The sequence below is a fragment of the Panthera pardus genome, unplaced genomic scaffold, assembly GCF_024362965.1.
Source record: "Panthera pardus isolate Hobbes unplaced genomic scaffold, ASM2436296v1 HiC_scaffold_3, whole genome shotgun sequence".
In the NCBI taxonomy this organism is placed as follows: domain Eukaryota; kingdom Metazoa; phylum Chordata; class Mammalia; order Carnivora; family Felidae; genus Panthera; species Panthera pardus.
This window is the reverse complement of record NW_026526876.1, coordinates 36,191,874-36,207,771: the sequence shown is the minus strand read 5'-3', so window position 1 is coordinate 36,207,771 and position 15,898 is coordinate 36,191,874. Positions and strand designations below refer to the sequence as shown.

At 59.6% G+C, this 15,898-nt stretch overlaps 1 protein-coding gene across 5 annotated transcripts in view; it reads right to left on the bottom strand.

Moving 5' to 3' along the window:
- Positions 1 to 15,898, bottom strand: part of SRCIN1 (SRC kinase signaling inhibitor 1) — a 67,478-nt gene that overhangs the window by 33,375 nt on the left and 18,205 nt on the right. For 3 of the 5 annotated variants that reach the window (XM_053892354.1, XM_053892355.1, XM_053892356.1), the window contains 2 exons: positions 9,158 to 9,459; positions 6,025 to 6,123 (listed from right to left, as the gene is read on the bottom strand). In XM_053892354.1, coding sequence (XP_053748329.1) covers positions 6,025 to 6,123; positions 9,158 to 9,436 — 378 coding nt within the window. In that variant the 5' untranslated portion in view covers positions 9,437 to 9,459. The remainder of the gene's footprint in view (positions 1 to 6,024; positions 6,124 to 9,157; positions 9,460 to 15,898) is intronic. The other 2 variants (XM_053892357.1, XM_019415961.2) reach the window with 1 other exon arrangement.

Below are 15,898 nucleotides of genomic sequence, written 5' to 3'. Positions count from 1 at the left end.
AAAGTAGGAGATTGGGCTGCAAAGGGGCTGGGGCCAGCTGGGTGGGTTTCAATTTAGACTTCACTAGGCGAACAGGCAGAAAGTATCTGAGTGAAGCACCGTGGGGTCAGAACTGGAGTCCGGGGCGGGGGGCGGGGGGGGGTTGATACGGCACAGGGTAGAAGAGGGTGGCCGGGGGCCAAGGCCAGGGCAGGGAGGCCTGTGTACCACGATGGACTGGATTTACAGAGCAAAGTGGACAGGTGTCCACCACGGGGAGCCATGGGCAGCAAGGGGGGCCGTAGAGACTGGGAGTGTGGACAACGTCCTCTGGCCGGATAGATGAGAGAGGAAGGCTCCTTGCACCCCTAGAGTAGGGGAACTCAGGCTCTTCCTCATTCACAACAACCTAGGGTCACCCTGTCTTCCCCAGAGACCAGAAGGCCCTTCCAGATGGCTAAGGACAAGGAAGGAGGCCAGAGGCTGGGCTGGTTCTTGGCAAAGCCGAGGGCACCCTGCTGACCGGTGCCAGCCTCAGCAGGAAGACAGAGGCAGCAGATGGCCCCGCACTGGGGTGCCTGGCACAAGCAGACAAGATTCCCCGGCCTCAGAGCCACTGACAGAGAAGAGGGACACTGAGGATCCCTGATAGGGGCAGGACATCACAGAGGGGTATCCTGTGCCACCTGAATGCTTTCATGGCCGAGAGGAGTAGGTCGGAGGCTGAGTCGAGGGGCACTGCTGGGATGGAGTTAGACCTTTAGAGTGGGGGTGAGGCCAGACTTGGGCTGGGATGAAGGGGTTCACTCACCAGGGCCATCCCTGTCCGAGCTACGATTGCCACCTCTCCCCCCCAGTACTGGCTCCAAGAGACACAAAAGATAGTCACACGCCAGGCAAGGGAAGGGGACAGCAAAGTCTGTGCCCCAGCCAATGCCTAGAACAATCTATGGACACATGCCACCCCCGTGGGTGCCAGGGGCTGCCCACAGGTGCCGAGGGGAGGGGAGGGGAGGCAAGAGGCTGGAGTAATGGGCCCTAGCCACAGCTGCCTGTGGCCTTGGGAAGGGGAGGGGCAGCAGAGGGAGTGGACACACGGGGGGCAGGCAGAGGCAGGCAGAGGGCACGGGAAGGTTTCTGATGGGAGTCATGTCTGCAGCCCTGGCGGTGATGGACGGCTCTGCAGAGAAGGCCGCCGTCCCTCCTCTACCACCATCATTACACAGCATACGTGCAGGCCACCCATGGTGCCCCGAAACACGCAGGCCCCGCGCCGAGCCGAGCACAGACTCTCAGACGCTCTCAGATAAGGACATGGCCACAGATACACCCTGAGTAACGAAAACACGCTCACAAAAGGACACAAGCACTTGGAGAGAAGCCCTCCATGGTCAGAAACAACCCCAGAAGCTCAGAGACATTCATACAGAGAGCAGTCCCACTCATGCACAAGTATGTACCCCTCGCAGGCCCCTCACTTGCATCACACACGCTCCAGCTCCCCGCACAGAAATACAGAGGCGCCGGCACCATTCACATCCCCTGTCAACATCCCCCAGAGTCACAGAGACACCCAAAGATACCATTCACAAGTGTGTGCACGCTCACACACACACACACACACCTCAACTGCAGAAACACACAAAACAGCACCCACACAATGCTCACATACAAAGAGAAAGTCTCATCCCTCCTTCCCCCCACTCGTCAGGTCACGGAGCCACTGCCGCCTGCCTATGACATCCCAGACATCGTGCATTAGGTAGGTTAACTCCTGATTCAAAACAGGCAGAGGATCCCCCACCCCCACCCAGCCCCCAGTGTCAACACATCAGACTCAGTATGTGCAGACGGCTGGGGCCGCCTTGCGCCTCTGGGGCCTGGCTACAGCCACACTAGGTGTGCCCAGACTCCCAAGGCTGGGCACATCCGTGGGACAGTCAGACCCAGAAGGGAGGGGTCACTACCTGGGGACAGGGAAGAGGACTGGGGAGCATCAGTGCCACAGGAAAGGCCAGGCAAGCCCCACTAGAGGGTAACAATGGAAGAGTTGCTGCGTTTGTGCTTGGCAAACTTGGAGTGAGGCTGAGACTTTGGGCTCTGGCCTGTAGGGCACACTGAGTAGATTCTGCCCCCGCGGCCTCTCTGGAAAGTGGGAAGAAAGATCCTCTTTTGTGTTGGCCCCACCAGGAATAAGACACATAGTCTCCTGGCAACTCAGTGTCCTTGCGGGGGAAGGGGAGGACAACAGTGGGGAGAAGTCCCTAGGAATGCCATCCATCCTCCGTCTCTCTTTCCAGGGTGTTAAACCCGCAGGACAGCCTTGGGTGACCGAGAGCAGAGAGCTCCCCACCCCCATTTGCTAAGGTGGGGTTCTCCCCATCCAACCTCCTCGCCCTTTCCCTGGCTGTCTGTTCCTCCTGCTTGCCTAACACAATGCCTTATATGTCAGTAGGCCCTCAACAAATATTTGACCATGAACGAATGCGAAGAAACTAGGACCAGCCCATAGGAGGGGAGGGGATGTCTCTGAATACTCTTGTCTGGCACCACTCCCACCATCTCCTGGCACCCAGCACTGCTCAGCCTTCTGAGACTTTCCCCTGGGAATTTCCCAACACCAGAAACTGCCTGGAAGGAGGGCAAAGAGCAGGAAGGGCCCAAGAGAGGTCTGGCCCTTCACCCCCAGCAAACACCTCCAGTTTCAGGAAGGAGCTCTCTCCATCCCCTATATTCAGAGATGGGGGGTCTCCCCTTCCCAGAGGATGGTGAGAAGGTGGAAAAAAGGAAGGTTTGAGTGGGAGAGCCCTTGCCAAGGGTACTCACTTGTAGGAAAGAATCTTACGAGAGCAGGGGGCAAAATGAAAAGTGTCCTTAAGGATTTGATTTGGAAGCCAAGCATTCACTGTCTAGGGAAAAGGCTTTCAGAACGACGGGAGGGGGAAGCTTCCCGGTGACCCTGGAAAGCAAGGCTGGGGAGTCCTCAAACTCCCAGGTGAGAAAAGGAAACAGCTTCTTCCCTCTGGGGTGGGGCTGGGGGGCTGAGGAGTTAACCCCCTCCCTTCCCCACCTTAAGAGCCCTTAGTGGGGTTCTTCCCTCCCGCTGCAGCTGATCCCTTTCTCCGGGGCCAAGCCCTGGGAGGGGCGGGGCCGTGCCCCCTGGGAGCCTGAGCCCAGCCAGCTGAGGTCTCTCCGCTCCTCGCTCCTCTGGCAGACGTCCCCTGTAGGCTAGGTGAGCTGCGTGACCCCTCCTTGACCTCAAGCCCCGACGACGCATCCTCCAGGAAAGGGAGGACTAGCAAACGGGTCTCACCTCCCGCTCCTTAATCCCCTGGCTCCGCGTGCACCCGCGCACACACCCACCTCTCAACTCCTGTGAACACTAGTCCACGTAAACACCAGCACCCTCAGGGCTACCTAACGTGTCCCCGTGTGGCCAGCCTCCCACCACGACGCACATTCACGACCCTCCCCCCAGGTATGCCCATCGACACCCTCACCTCCTACCCCCCCCAATGCAGAACGTGGGGGTTGGGGGGGGGGCGCTGCGGGACCAGCGCCGCGCCGGGGGCAAGGGCGCACCCCAGGAAGGTCATGACTTTCCGAGGATGGGGGAGGGGGCGCCAGCCGCATTTCGGGGTGGGGGTCCGGCCCACGCGGAAGGCTGCGAACGCGGTGGGGGAGGGGAGGGGGCGTTTCTCGGGGATCGGGAACCGCCACGGCCTGCGCGCCTCCCACCCCCCGACCGCCCCTCAGAGCCGCGGAGCTGGCTCCCGTCTCCGTGCCCCGCCGCCCGCGGAACCTCAGGCTGCGGCCCCGGCCCCCGCAGCCGCTCCCCCTTACCTGCGGCCACAGGTGTATGCGCGGGGCCCCCAGCCCCAGGTCCCGCGTCCGGCGGGGGAGGGAGGGCGGCCCCCTACTCCCACCCGCCCGGGCTCTCCCCTCCCCCGGCCGCCTCCGCAGCCGCCGCTGCCGCCGCCGCCGCCGGTGCCCTTTGCTGCAATGCGAGAGCCGCCGCCGCGGAGCCGGCCCGGGCCCCGGTCGCCCCGGTAACCGCGACTCCACCTGGCGCGGCGCGGCGCGCCGCCGAGCACATCCTCTCTCCGGCCCCCTCCCCCGGCGCGGCCCCGCCGGCGCAGCCCCGCCGAGGATCGGCGGAGGCTGGTGGCTGCGTCGCCGCGGTCACCCGATACGCCGGCCCGCCGCCCGGGACTCGGGTTGCAGAAGGAGGGAGGGAGGTTAGGCAGCCTAGTGGAAGCGGGGGAGGGGCTGCGGCTTGGAGTCTAGCTTCTGGTCCTCTCCCAGGGTCCTCTTTAGGCTCCCACTCCCAAAGGTCTGGCCTAGGATTGGGGGGAAGAGTGTCCTGCCTCCCGACCTGTCACCCTCGAGATCATGGCCTCTCCCCATCAGGGTCTCAGCACCGCTGCCCTCCTCAGCTCTCCGATGACTCCATTCCCAGCGAAGTCTGGGAGGCCTAGGACGCCTAAGCTTCCTTGATGGCCTCCGATCTTGCTCTGCTGTGTAACTCCGGCCTTTGCTGACACTCTCTGATCCTACACTTCATTTACATAAAGGAGAGCCTCAGACTCAGCCATGGGGAAGTGTGATAAGCACTGAGTAGCAAGTGATGACAAGAGCCTATGAACAGCCGCTTGCCTCTGTAATTACAAAGCCCTGGGGTCAGGGTCTTTTCAAACTCTGATGGAATTTCCTCCATCAGAGCAAATTCCAGATGTGGACAGGCCTAAAGCCCCATGACCAGGGACAACTGAGCTCACCCAGCTCAGCCTCACTCCTCTCCGGCACCCCAACCATATCTAGTTCCAAGACACGTCATCTGGGGAGGCCTCTGTATGCCCCAGGCACATCGTGTCTATCCTCTGCCCCATCACCATCCCTGTCCCAGCCCCGTCTTAGCCTCCATGTGCACCTGGCCACTCAGGACAAGTCTATCCCATTTGCCATCCAGCCTTGGGGGCAGACACATTTGTTGCCCGAAGTTCAGTCAAGATGGGGCCGAGAGCCAAGAAGGGAAGCAGGCCGAATGCCCTGTGGGTGACGCCGAGCGTGCCAATCTGTCACTAGACTTGAGTTACACTCCGCTAAAACGTCCGTGCTCTGGAGCCTTGCCCTTTCTTAGGCTGTCACATCTTTCCTTCTAATTCTCCTTGAAAAAGTCAAGCCTTGCTGCCGGTCCCCAGGGGGAGCAGGACGTGTGAGGAAGTGAAGCTGGTACCCATGCTACCCCTTGGACTCCTCGTTTCTGCATCTTTTCTGCCTCCTACAGCTGAACAGCCTCAAGCCAAGGCCCTCTCAGGGTGGCCCCTTCCCTGCTGCAACTCTGACTCCCTGACCCCTCCTCCCTGTTTGGGCCCCAGATGCCTACTTTTCTTCCCTGGCAGGGCCCAAGCCTGAGCTGGGAGCCCAAGCCCCGCCTCAGTGTGCTCCTGTCTAAGCTGAGATCCATCTTCCCATCTGGGAAACTGAGGCTTGCTGAGGAATCCGGGAACAAATTCAGAACAAATAGCTAGATGCCAAAGTCCTCTTAAAAATTGGAAACTAAGCCTTGAGCATACTGAGAAGGGTGGTAGAGAGACATGGTGAAGAACTCCCTGATGGTAAGGCATCAGGGGAAGGTTGGTTCTGCTCAGAGATGGAAAGGTAGGGTGGGGATATGGGAGTGAGATGGTCTGCTGTGGGCATGGGAACGGAGTACAGGGCCCAGGAGTCTCCTGAAAACCGATGGATGAGGATAGGGAAGGTACTCCTGTTTAAAGGAGAAAAGAATCCAAAAATTGTTTTCAAAACCTGAATATTCCTCCTCAAAAAACTCCTTCCCCAAAGCCAAACTTTTGGGGAGGCAGTGGTCGGAATCAGATAATCAGGGGAGAGTACAGGGCACGAGTCTCCGGAAACTGGAGGCTCCTACATAAAAGAAAGGGATGCAAAATTAAAGTCCTAGATATCCCCCCTCCAAAAAAAAAGTCTTCCCCAAGCCAAACTCCTCCAGGGGTTTGGGGAGTGTGAGGGAAGTGGGTGACTCACCTGGGCCGGCTGGCCAGCCCCGGAGGGGGCGGAGTCGCCATGGAGGTGGGAGCAGAGGGAGCTGAGGAGGCACACGGGGTCCACGGTCCAGCCGCCAACCTGTGTGTGCGAAGGGGGGGATACCCCATTAGGGGGAGCGGGCAGGAGCCGCTGGGGGACTGTGACGGGGCGGGGAGGGACATTCCTGGGGCAAGGTTTGGCACGGAACTCACACCCCAGAGGGAACTTGCAACACTGGCTGGTCCCTTCCCAAGGCTGGATCTCTAACTAGAACCCCTGGTCTGTTTCTGGATGTTTCTCTCGTGTCCGACTGGGGGCTGCCTCAGCCCAGGAGGGGGTCTCCTCCATCAGATACTCCTGAGTTCCCTTTCTTCAATTTTTGACTGCCTCCCTGGACGCTCCACCAAGGAGCTGTTCCTCACCTGTCCTCTCCTCCAGCTCCTCGTTTCCCTCACAGAGACGGGGAACCAGTCCGCAGGGGTCCTCACTCCCACGTGCCTCTGCACCGACAGCACCTCTTTCTTCCCTGCTGTCTCCCAACCCCAGGCCACACCACACCTAAGACTTGAAACCCATTAACCCAGGACCTTTCCCCCAAGGCCTTCTTCCCCCTCGCCATCCCCAAAGCCATTCACCTTCATTCATTCCACCGACATTCACCCAGCCGGCACTACGCTTAGCCACCGAGCCCTCCGTGGCAAGGGAGACGTCTGAGATCCTACCCACTCACTCTACTCGAGGGAATGAATGAGTGAATGAACAAAGGAATGAATTCGTGAGCAAGGTGCTGTGCTTTGACTCATTTACTAAGTATTTGCTGAGCGCCCATCTGTGCCACGGAACGTGCCGGACACGTCCGAGGCCCTCAAACGTGCCTATGTCTTCCCTCGCAGGCCTGCTGCCCCTCGAGGCCATCACCCCTGACATCTTCATCATTTTATGGCCGAACCTCCCAGACTGCTCTGCGCCACAGCTCTGCCACCACCTCCAAGCTCCTCAACCCCTGAAACTGGCCATGACCTCACCACACCACGAGAAACGAGGGGGACCCTCTGGACCCACAGGTCCCAGCCGGTGCCAATGGCTGTTTCTCTCTCTCCCTCCTGACTTCGGAAGCGCTGGTGGTCCTCCTGCTGGGCCTTTCTCCTCCTCCTCCTCCACACTGTCATGGCCCTCTCCCCTCTCAGACTCCATTCTGCCCTGGTGGCCGTGCTTATGCCCCAGGTCCCACTGCCACTCTGCCCAGATCATGCTCACCTGGCCTCCTGAAGCTGTTGTTGGTTCAGTCTTGGGCCGTACCTATGGCGCCCCTAATGGACATCCCTGGGAATGCCCTCCCCGCTCTGCAAACTCACCTCCCCTATTCCTGTCTCCCATCCCCCCAACATTTCCCTCCCACCCACTTATTCCTCCCCAAGGCACCCATAGCTCCCTGCTACCCAGGTTTTCTGTCTTTGGCTCCTCGGTCCAGGCAGCAAGCAAGCCTTGCTCAGCCTTCTCTCCAACCCCCCATCTCTTCACCCTCCCTAACACCTTCTCTTCCTCCTCTCTTTCTTCCCCTATTCACCATCCAAAAACAACCAAGCCCTCCTAGCCACCACCATCTGGCCCCACTTTTCCAGTCTGCCCCCACACCTCCCACTGCCTCCCTTCTGCACCAGCCAGGTGGGCTTCTATACCAGTCCCCAAACCAACTCAGGACCGTGCTCACCTCCCAATCTTCCCGGCTCCTCAAACGACGTTCTCTTCCTTGATGCCCATTCAGACCCTTTTCATCCTTCTAAACCTAGTTTAGGTCCCTCCTCCTCCAGGATTCCTTTCCTGACCAGGCCTGCCCACCTGGTCTCCTCTCCTCTAAACCCTCTCCCAACTGACTGTGCCCCTCATACTTCCGTGTAAGCATTCTTCCACCCCCTCCAGATCACAAATGCCCCTGCCCCTCCTCCCAAGCCAGAGCACACAGAAGGAACCCACTGAGAGGGGCTTCCTGAGGGTGAGGGCCACATCTCCAAATGCAACTCTCCCCTATTCCAATCAGATCTCTGCTCCCAGGAGGACTCTGAAGCTGGGAAAAGGCAAAAGCAAGACAGAACTGGGGGTGACATCAGGGGCCACATGTGCCAATGTGTCCTTGTTCCCTGCTGTGACAACAGGAATGGGGACACTCTTCCCCTTTCCCAGCCACACCCAGCAGTACCTGGAAAGGAGGACAGAGCAAGACAGGTGTGGGATCAGGGACCGACACCACCAGCCTTTCTGAAATAGTGTGGGTGAGATGTACTCCTCTCCCCCACTTCCCTTCTCCCAGGGGACAATGCCTGGGTCTCAGCAGCCATCAAGGCATCTCGCCAATGTGGGACTGTAGGCAGAAGGCTACCCCCAGGAAAGAACTTTCCTACAGACAAGAAGGTCACAGTTGAATGGAGAGGTGCATCCAGGAACTCAAGGATCTGGGAGAGGTTTACAGGTGAAGCATCCCACCCCATACAGAAGGAGACAGGCCCTGGTCTGGAAGCAGGGACCCTGACGCCTCTGTAAGCCTTACTGATGGCAGGAGAGAAACCAAGGCACAGAGAGAGGCAGCCTCTGGCTAGAAGTCACACAGCGAGTCTCGGGGGGGGGGGGGGGGGGGAAGGAACAGGGAGCGAGGAGGATAAAAGGCCCCAAGAGTCCTGGGCTCTGTTCTTGCAGGGGCCGGGGGCACATCAGACCCAGCCTACTGAGGTTCCCAAAGGGGGCCATGTCACAGAGGTGCCAACCCCAAGAGCCTCAACTCCAGGCTGGACGGAACTTCAGGCTCAGAACAGTCAGCCCCCAAGACTGTCCCCTCTTCCTCCCCACCACAACTTTGGCCTCCAAGACAGCCTTCCTGTCCTTCTGCCCAATCCAACAGCATCTCTGCCTCTCTGTTCCATCGAGGGCTCCCAACTCCGGGAGGAAAGGGCAGAGGTCTGGAGGCTGAGCCCTCACCCCCTACCTCCCCAGGCTCCAGAAAAGGCCAACCAGGCCAAGTCCCTGCCACCCCCTTCCCGCTCTCTCTTCAGATGCCTCTCGGAATAGGGATGAGCCTGGGGGGCAGGGAAGCACAGCGTCAGACCCCCCCCCCCCCAGCCCACAGCCAGCCCCCACTCACCTGCTCTCGCATCCTGTCCTGCTGACCGCGCAGGGCCAAGGCGTGCTGGGGGTACTTGTTCTTGAGGTGGTCCATGAACGCATCGCGCTTGCGGTCGGCATCGGCCTTCTGGAGCCCACTGAGCGCCTCCAGGCTCTGGGCGGCGATCACCGTGTGCCTCCGCTCCGACGTGTGCACCAGCCCCACGTTGGAGAAGCGCCGGCCCCCGCCGCCCGCGCCGCCCCCGCCCCCCAGGGTCCGGTACTCCCGCGGGTACTCGGCATCGTCCGCAGACAGCATGGGGGGGCTGCTCCGCTCCGGATCTGCGAGAGGGGAGAGGGGGCACGGCAGGGTCACGGGGCGTCCAGCACGGGGCTGCCCGGCCCTCCCCTGGGTCACTGCGGGGAGGGGCAGGCCTAAGGCGGGGCAACAGGCACGGGGCTGAGACCCGGGCTGCCCCCACCCCCCCACTAGGATGCCTAAGAGGCAGCAGGGGGGAGGGCTCCAAGGAAGTTGGGGCGCAAGGGCGGGGTCCAGCTTCGTGCTTTTCTTCGGGTGGGTTTGGAAGGGTGATGGCTACAAGTGAGGGGTTATTTGAGGCCAGGGAGGGGCTGGGAGCCTGGGTCGTGCATCCCTCTTTAGCCACATACCCCCTTCTTCCTAATGCTAGTGTGAACAGGTTGAGGGAAGGGGAGTTTCCTTTTAGATGCTTCCTGAAAGATGTGGAAAGGAGCCTGTACTGTCTTCCTTTCATGAGCGTCCTCTAAGGAGTGGGGCGGGGACCCCCCTTTTCCCCTCCCTCCCCAGAGACAGACAGATGGACAGACAGGGGAGGCTGGGCACAGAGAAAACAGTGAGGGAGAGAGAGAGATGGACTTGGGACAAACTCAAAGGAAAAAGAAAGCAGACAGAACAGCTCAAGCCCTCACCCTGGGACCCTCCCCGCTCCCACCACCCCTTTCTTCAGTCTCCCCTCCCAACACACACACACACACACACACACACACACACACACACACACAGTTGGAGACCTTTAAGAGACGCACAGGGGACGAAGGACAGTACAGAAGCAGAAAAGAGGGAAGGCCGGGGGTTGAGGTCCCCACGCGGAACCCTGAATCTTTTCCCCACATGCCCACCAGCCCCGAAGTCCTGGCCTCGCCAGGCCCAGCCCTGCTGTCTCGCGTCCTCCAGCCTCAAAGCTGGGACAGTGGCTCCAGAGTGTCACCCATGCCAGCTGTGGTATCATCCACAACAGGTGCCAGGTGTCCCTCGCAGGGAGACAAACACAGTCTCCCTGGCATACCCCCAGCCCCACAATCCACCAGCCTCAAAGCCGCAGTCCCCAAGCGTAGCCTAGGTCTGGGGGCGTCGGACCCTGCAGCAGACTATGCACCCACACAGGGGCTGACTCACAGGGCCAACTGGGGCAAAGAAGAGGAGGCTGGGGATGCTGGGAGCCAGCCAGGTTCCATCCAGCTGGAGTGCCCGGTCAGCCCCCTCCCTCCACACATCTACTGGGCATTAGGCCTGCTGCCAGGCCTCCGTCACCTCCTGTGCACCATAGGAGGACAGAAGAAATTCAGCCACATTTCAGGCAAAGCTATCCCTCACCTAACACACACACACCCACACCCACACTCCTCCCTAGGCTATGGCTGAGGCATGTAGATCTGGGGAGCGGAGGACCCAGCACCTCCCACCAAAACTAAGGGAAGAATGGCCTCCACAGACACAGAGTTCCACGGCTTCCGAAGGCCTGACCCACCGCCGTCATTATGGCCTGCGAGCCTCTCAGCACCCCTTGTGGGGGGGTTATCACTGTGGCCACACTTCAGAGATGGGGCTGCTGAGGTCAGAGGAGTCCAGTGATGTGCTCAAAGCCACTGTGAGTGGTGCAGGCCAGATTCGATCCCAACATCTCTTAGGTTTGCCTCATCCCCTCCCATCACACTTTTCTCAACAACTGTCTCTTAATAAGAACAATGACAACAGCACGGGGCACTCCTCTCTGTTTACCTGCTGTCTCCTCAGCCTGGCACTGGGTCTGGGGTCCCTCCTCCCTCCCCCACGCCCGGGCGTCTGTCCCTCTCACTGCACTCACCTCCCTCTGGCATGAGGTCCAGAGACACAAGAGCTGACCTTGGGAGGAACACTGTTTCACAGTTTAACACTCATACCTTTATTTTCATAAGGATTAGGAAAACTCCAAATAGAAGGTCCAGCCACTGATTTCATGGATATGATTCCTTGGGAAGGTAAGGAGGTAATGTTTCCTTTTAAGTAAATGTATTTAGGTTCAAAGGGAGTTAATGAACAACATATTGAGTTCACAGCGTGCAGAGGGTCCCTGATCCGAAGGAAATTCCCAAAGATGGCCCCTGATTGAGTGAGGCTGGGAACTTTGGGGCCATTTTCATGAAGGCCCAGTCCCTGCCCTTGAGGGGCTGGTGGCAATCCAGGGTACCAGTGAATGTGGCTGAAAAGGAATGACCTGAATAATCACCCAGGAGAAGTTGGAGGTGCTCCAGCCATGACCCTTAGCTTCTCTCTCTCTTCCACTTATCCCCACCACCAGCGGGGATGTGCACTGGGCACCTCCATGGCCGCAGCCCTCTCTCTGCCCACCGGCCTTGCTGCTGGAGCCCCAGCTCTAGAGTCCGGCACAGCCCTGCCTGAGCCAGAGGGACCTCTCTCCTTGTGCCAGCCAGGCTCGCCGTGCCCTCCAAGGGCTCTGGACACACACGGGTGCGGGGGACGGGCCTCCAGTTCTCCTCTCCCCGCTCCTGCCCTTCTGCCCTCTGGGACCCAGAAGAGCTCCTAACCCCCATCCCCACCCCCCCATGCCAGCTCCTAGGGAGACATCCTAGCATGTTTGGGTGGAAGCCAACAGAGACCAGCAGGGACTATGGGGAGGTCCAGGGGTCACCCAGGCTCTGCCAGGTCGGCTAGAGGGGCACGGCGGGGCTGGCAAGGAGGGGTCCGGGCTGCTAGAGCGGGCAGCGGAGGGGGAGCAGACACGGACAGTGGACATGTGCTTGCAGCCCTATTTATGACTGCAGTCCTATAAATCTCACCGCGGGCAGTGCACTGGGGAGGGGGTTGCCGAGCAGCCCTGATGGAGAGTGTAAAGCCAGGTCTGTCCCTGCCTCCTTGAGGTCAGGGTTCACCCGTCCGCTGCCCGGGCATTGGTGGAGGGAGGAGTCAGGGCAGAAGCAGGAGCAGGATTCTGGGGGCTGGCAGAGGGGGGCGGAACAGGAGAGACAATCTGCTATCTCTGAGGGGTAGTGGGGAGGAGGGGCTTTGATTTGAGATCCTAAGCTTTATTTAACAAAGACAGAAACTAGCTTGGGGAAAGGAGTGAGGCTCAATGCATATTCCCTCCTTCCTGCAGGGCCCCAGGGGGCCGGGAGGACTGACTTGGGCTTCTCAGTTGCAGAGCCATCCTGTTGCCCTTAGGAGAAGCTGGCCCGTGGGGCTCAGAGGACTCAGGCCTGAACTTCTCCCTTGGAGTCAGGCCAGGCACTTGAGGTCAGGACACTGGAAGGAAAAGAACCCCAGGTCAGAGTCACACACCCTGGGTTATGAGTCAGCTCCTTCCCTGAGGAGCCCCGGTCAGCCTTTCTGGTTACTCATTCAGTCCACCAGACTCTTCCCTCTCGGAGCCTGAGGGCACTAATCTGTAAAACGGGATGTTAACCTCTAAACCCTGCCCCTGTCTTGCCTGCCCTGAGCGAGAAGCTGGCAAGACAATGGAAGCGAAACTGTGTCGTTCTGAATTAAAGGTGTTCCTGACACATTGGCTGTTGGCCCCTAGCAGGACAGCCTTCCCGTTCCCCCTGCGCCTGCTCCAGCCACCAGCGAGTCCCCAGAGTGGCCGTGACCCTCCCCAGACTGAGCAGCCCAGTGAAAAGCCCTGGAGATCGATTCCAATCTAGCAAGCAGCAGGCTCTGGGCACCCTGTCCCTGAGCAGATCGATGCTTCCTGTTTGGTGGCAGGTGGCAGGGGGCAGTGAGGGATCCATATGGGTAGGGGTCTTGAGGGAGTGGCAGAGGGGACAGATGGGACAGAGAGGCCTTGAGGGGGTATGCAGGGCTGGGTTCTACTGGGGCAGGGGTGTGGGAGTTGCAGGGGAAGGGGAAGGGCAGGAAGGCTGTGGAGGAGGAGCAGAGCTGGGGTACACTGGGGAAGGGATGTTGGGACTGAAGGCCCCTGAGGGATGGGGGGTTGGGGGAGCCGGAGAGATAAGTTGGGGTCCAAGGGTTTGCCACCTCTCCAAGGACACCCAGGTGTACAAGGCCAATCGTAATTTTTGAGTCAGAGATTCAGGCTGCAGAGAAGATACCTGAGACTGGTGAAATCTAGCTCAGAAGGAGGGGAAGGAAAAGTAGGGAAAGGGCATTCTGTCACCCTCAGCTCAGCCTTCCCAGTCTGGGCAATGGGGAAGGGACACGCGCCTGAGGCTGGGGTGGCGGGGAGGAGGTGGGCGCCCCCAGTGGCCGGCTGAGGATAAAGGCGCAGACGCTTGGGAAAACGGCGACATTGTTATTTGCTCCACCAGTTCCAAATTCCACCTTTATTTATGAGCCTGATTTATTTTTATCCTCCTCTGCATTCTTTTCCATGAGATCACTATAACTCCTGATGAGAATTAAGATCCCCAAGTTTTAGTGACACCATCTCATAAGCCATCAAGCCCATCCCCACCTGGTGTCTCTACCCCAGATGTCACCATCTACTCTGTCCTCTGGCTGCCACTGGGCAACAGTCACACATGACATCATCTTCAGAGGAAGAGAAGAGGAGAAGAGGAGGGGGGAGGGAGAGGGAAGGACAGCAGAGAAGGGGAGGAAGTCGAGAGTAAAATGAAGCTATAAGCTCCGGAAAAGAGGGGTCTCTCTCTGGGGCCCCTGCAGTGAGGACCCCAAGCTCAAGACCCAGAGTTCAGGTCCCTGTCACCCTCTCCCTGGAGATCAGGAGGCTAGGTGAGGCCCCTCCCTTGGGGACCTGAGAGGCCTCCCAGGTGTGCCCTATCCATTGCCTGGGCAGAGGTGGGGCTGGGCACCAGCTCAGGGAGCAGGTCCCCGGGTTGGGGGGGGGGCGGGGCTAGATCCTGGTGAGGCCCGCAGGCAGGGCAAGAGAAGGGGTGCATGGAGATTGCTGGAAGAATGGAAGGCCTGGCTTAGACCCTAAAGTGCTACACACACACACACACACACACACACACACACTCTTGAACACCTGCAGCTCTGCAGCTCGAGGTTCCCCCAGTCCCACCGTCTGCAGCCAAAGCAAGAGGAGCCCAAGTCACCCAGGAGGAGCCCCGAGGCGACTGCCACTACCAATTGTGCCTGACAACTCCATCCTGCTGGGTGCCTGCTGCAGTCAGGAAGCACACTGTGCTGGGAGGTCAGAGGCCAGAGGACAAAGGTCAAGTTTGGCAGAGGGTCCAGGAACCTGGATCAGGTCAGGTGATCATCCCCTGTCCCGCCCCACACCCTCCGCTGGGCTCTCTGTCTTTGGGTGGCCCTGGCTCTGTGCTCCTTGTGTGCCCGTGCCCCTCAGTCCCCGCTGTCTGTCTGTGGGTCCTTGGAGCAGAAGCCCATCTGTGTCTGTTTTCTAAAACCATCTTTTCCGCCCCATACCACAGCAACCAAAGTCATTTTCCGGGCAATTGCCTTTCTGTAAACATTCCTGTGTAATATCCCCCCAAATTGCTAATGCCCAGCGCCCTGTTGAGTCTCCCTGTCACTCCAACAGAGGCTCAGAGGTGGGGGCGGGTGGTGGGAGGAAGGGCAGTTGGAGGGGAGGAGGCTGGCCAGGCTGAGGATTAGGGACGGGGCTTCCTGTCCGTTTCCTGGCACAGAGCAGGGGGCCAGAACCCCCCACCCTGGCACCCCCTTGTTTCCCCATCCCCCACCGCCCCAGCACCACCCTCCTGAGCGTCAGGCCACCTCAGGACAGCCTGTCTGGTCTGGCAGGGAAGACAGAGAGGAAGGGGGAGGGGAACCCATGAAAGGGAGGCCTGGGAGGGAAGGGAGCCATCTTGAAAGCATGGGGGTGATGGTTAGACAATAAAGGTGACTTCCTGGTGACTAGGAGCAGGGACACTAGGGAGACAGGGGCAAGGCCAGGCAGGCTGTCTTCACGGGGTCCCCAGAGAAGGGCAGCTCTCCTCGCCCCAAGGTGTCAGGGGGAGGACAGAGAAAGGGGAGGAGGCCAGGTGGAGCCCATCCCCCCTAGGTGGTCCTAGATGGACCACTGCTTGAACACTGCGGCAGTGGGGAGAAGGTGGGCAAGGCAAGAAGGTGTCAGAGGCGGGGGGAGGGGGGTCCTGGGGGTTGAGCGATTTCACAAGAGTCACCATGTGGACTCCCGTCAGCCCGGGAAGGAGGAGGAAGAGGGGGAATAGGACTGTGGCCCATGCCGGTGCTCGTGGAGCCCTTCCACCCCCACCCCATGCCCAGGGAGCTCTGCTACCCCAGCCCCCAGGGAATCCGGGCAGGGAGACTCAGGAGGAGTGTGGGGCAGGGAGCGCCAGAGCCCCAGAGGGAGCCAGGAGGCAGGGGAGGGTGCAGGGCCCTGCCAGTCACAGCTTCATGCAGGCAGAAAAACACAAACCAATTTACGCAGATTTAAAACCCACCGAAGGCCACTTAGTTGGTAAACGAGTTGGAATCTAATTAAGGGACCTCCTCAGGGCTGGGGGAAGGAGAGCTCACCTGCCTAGGAGGAGCTGTTGGGGGCGGGGAGGGGTGCTG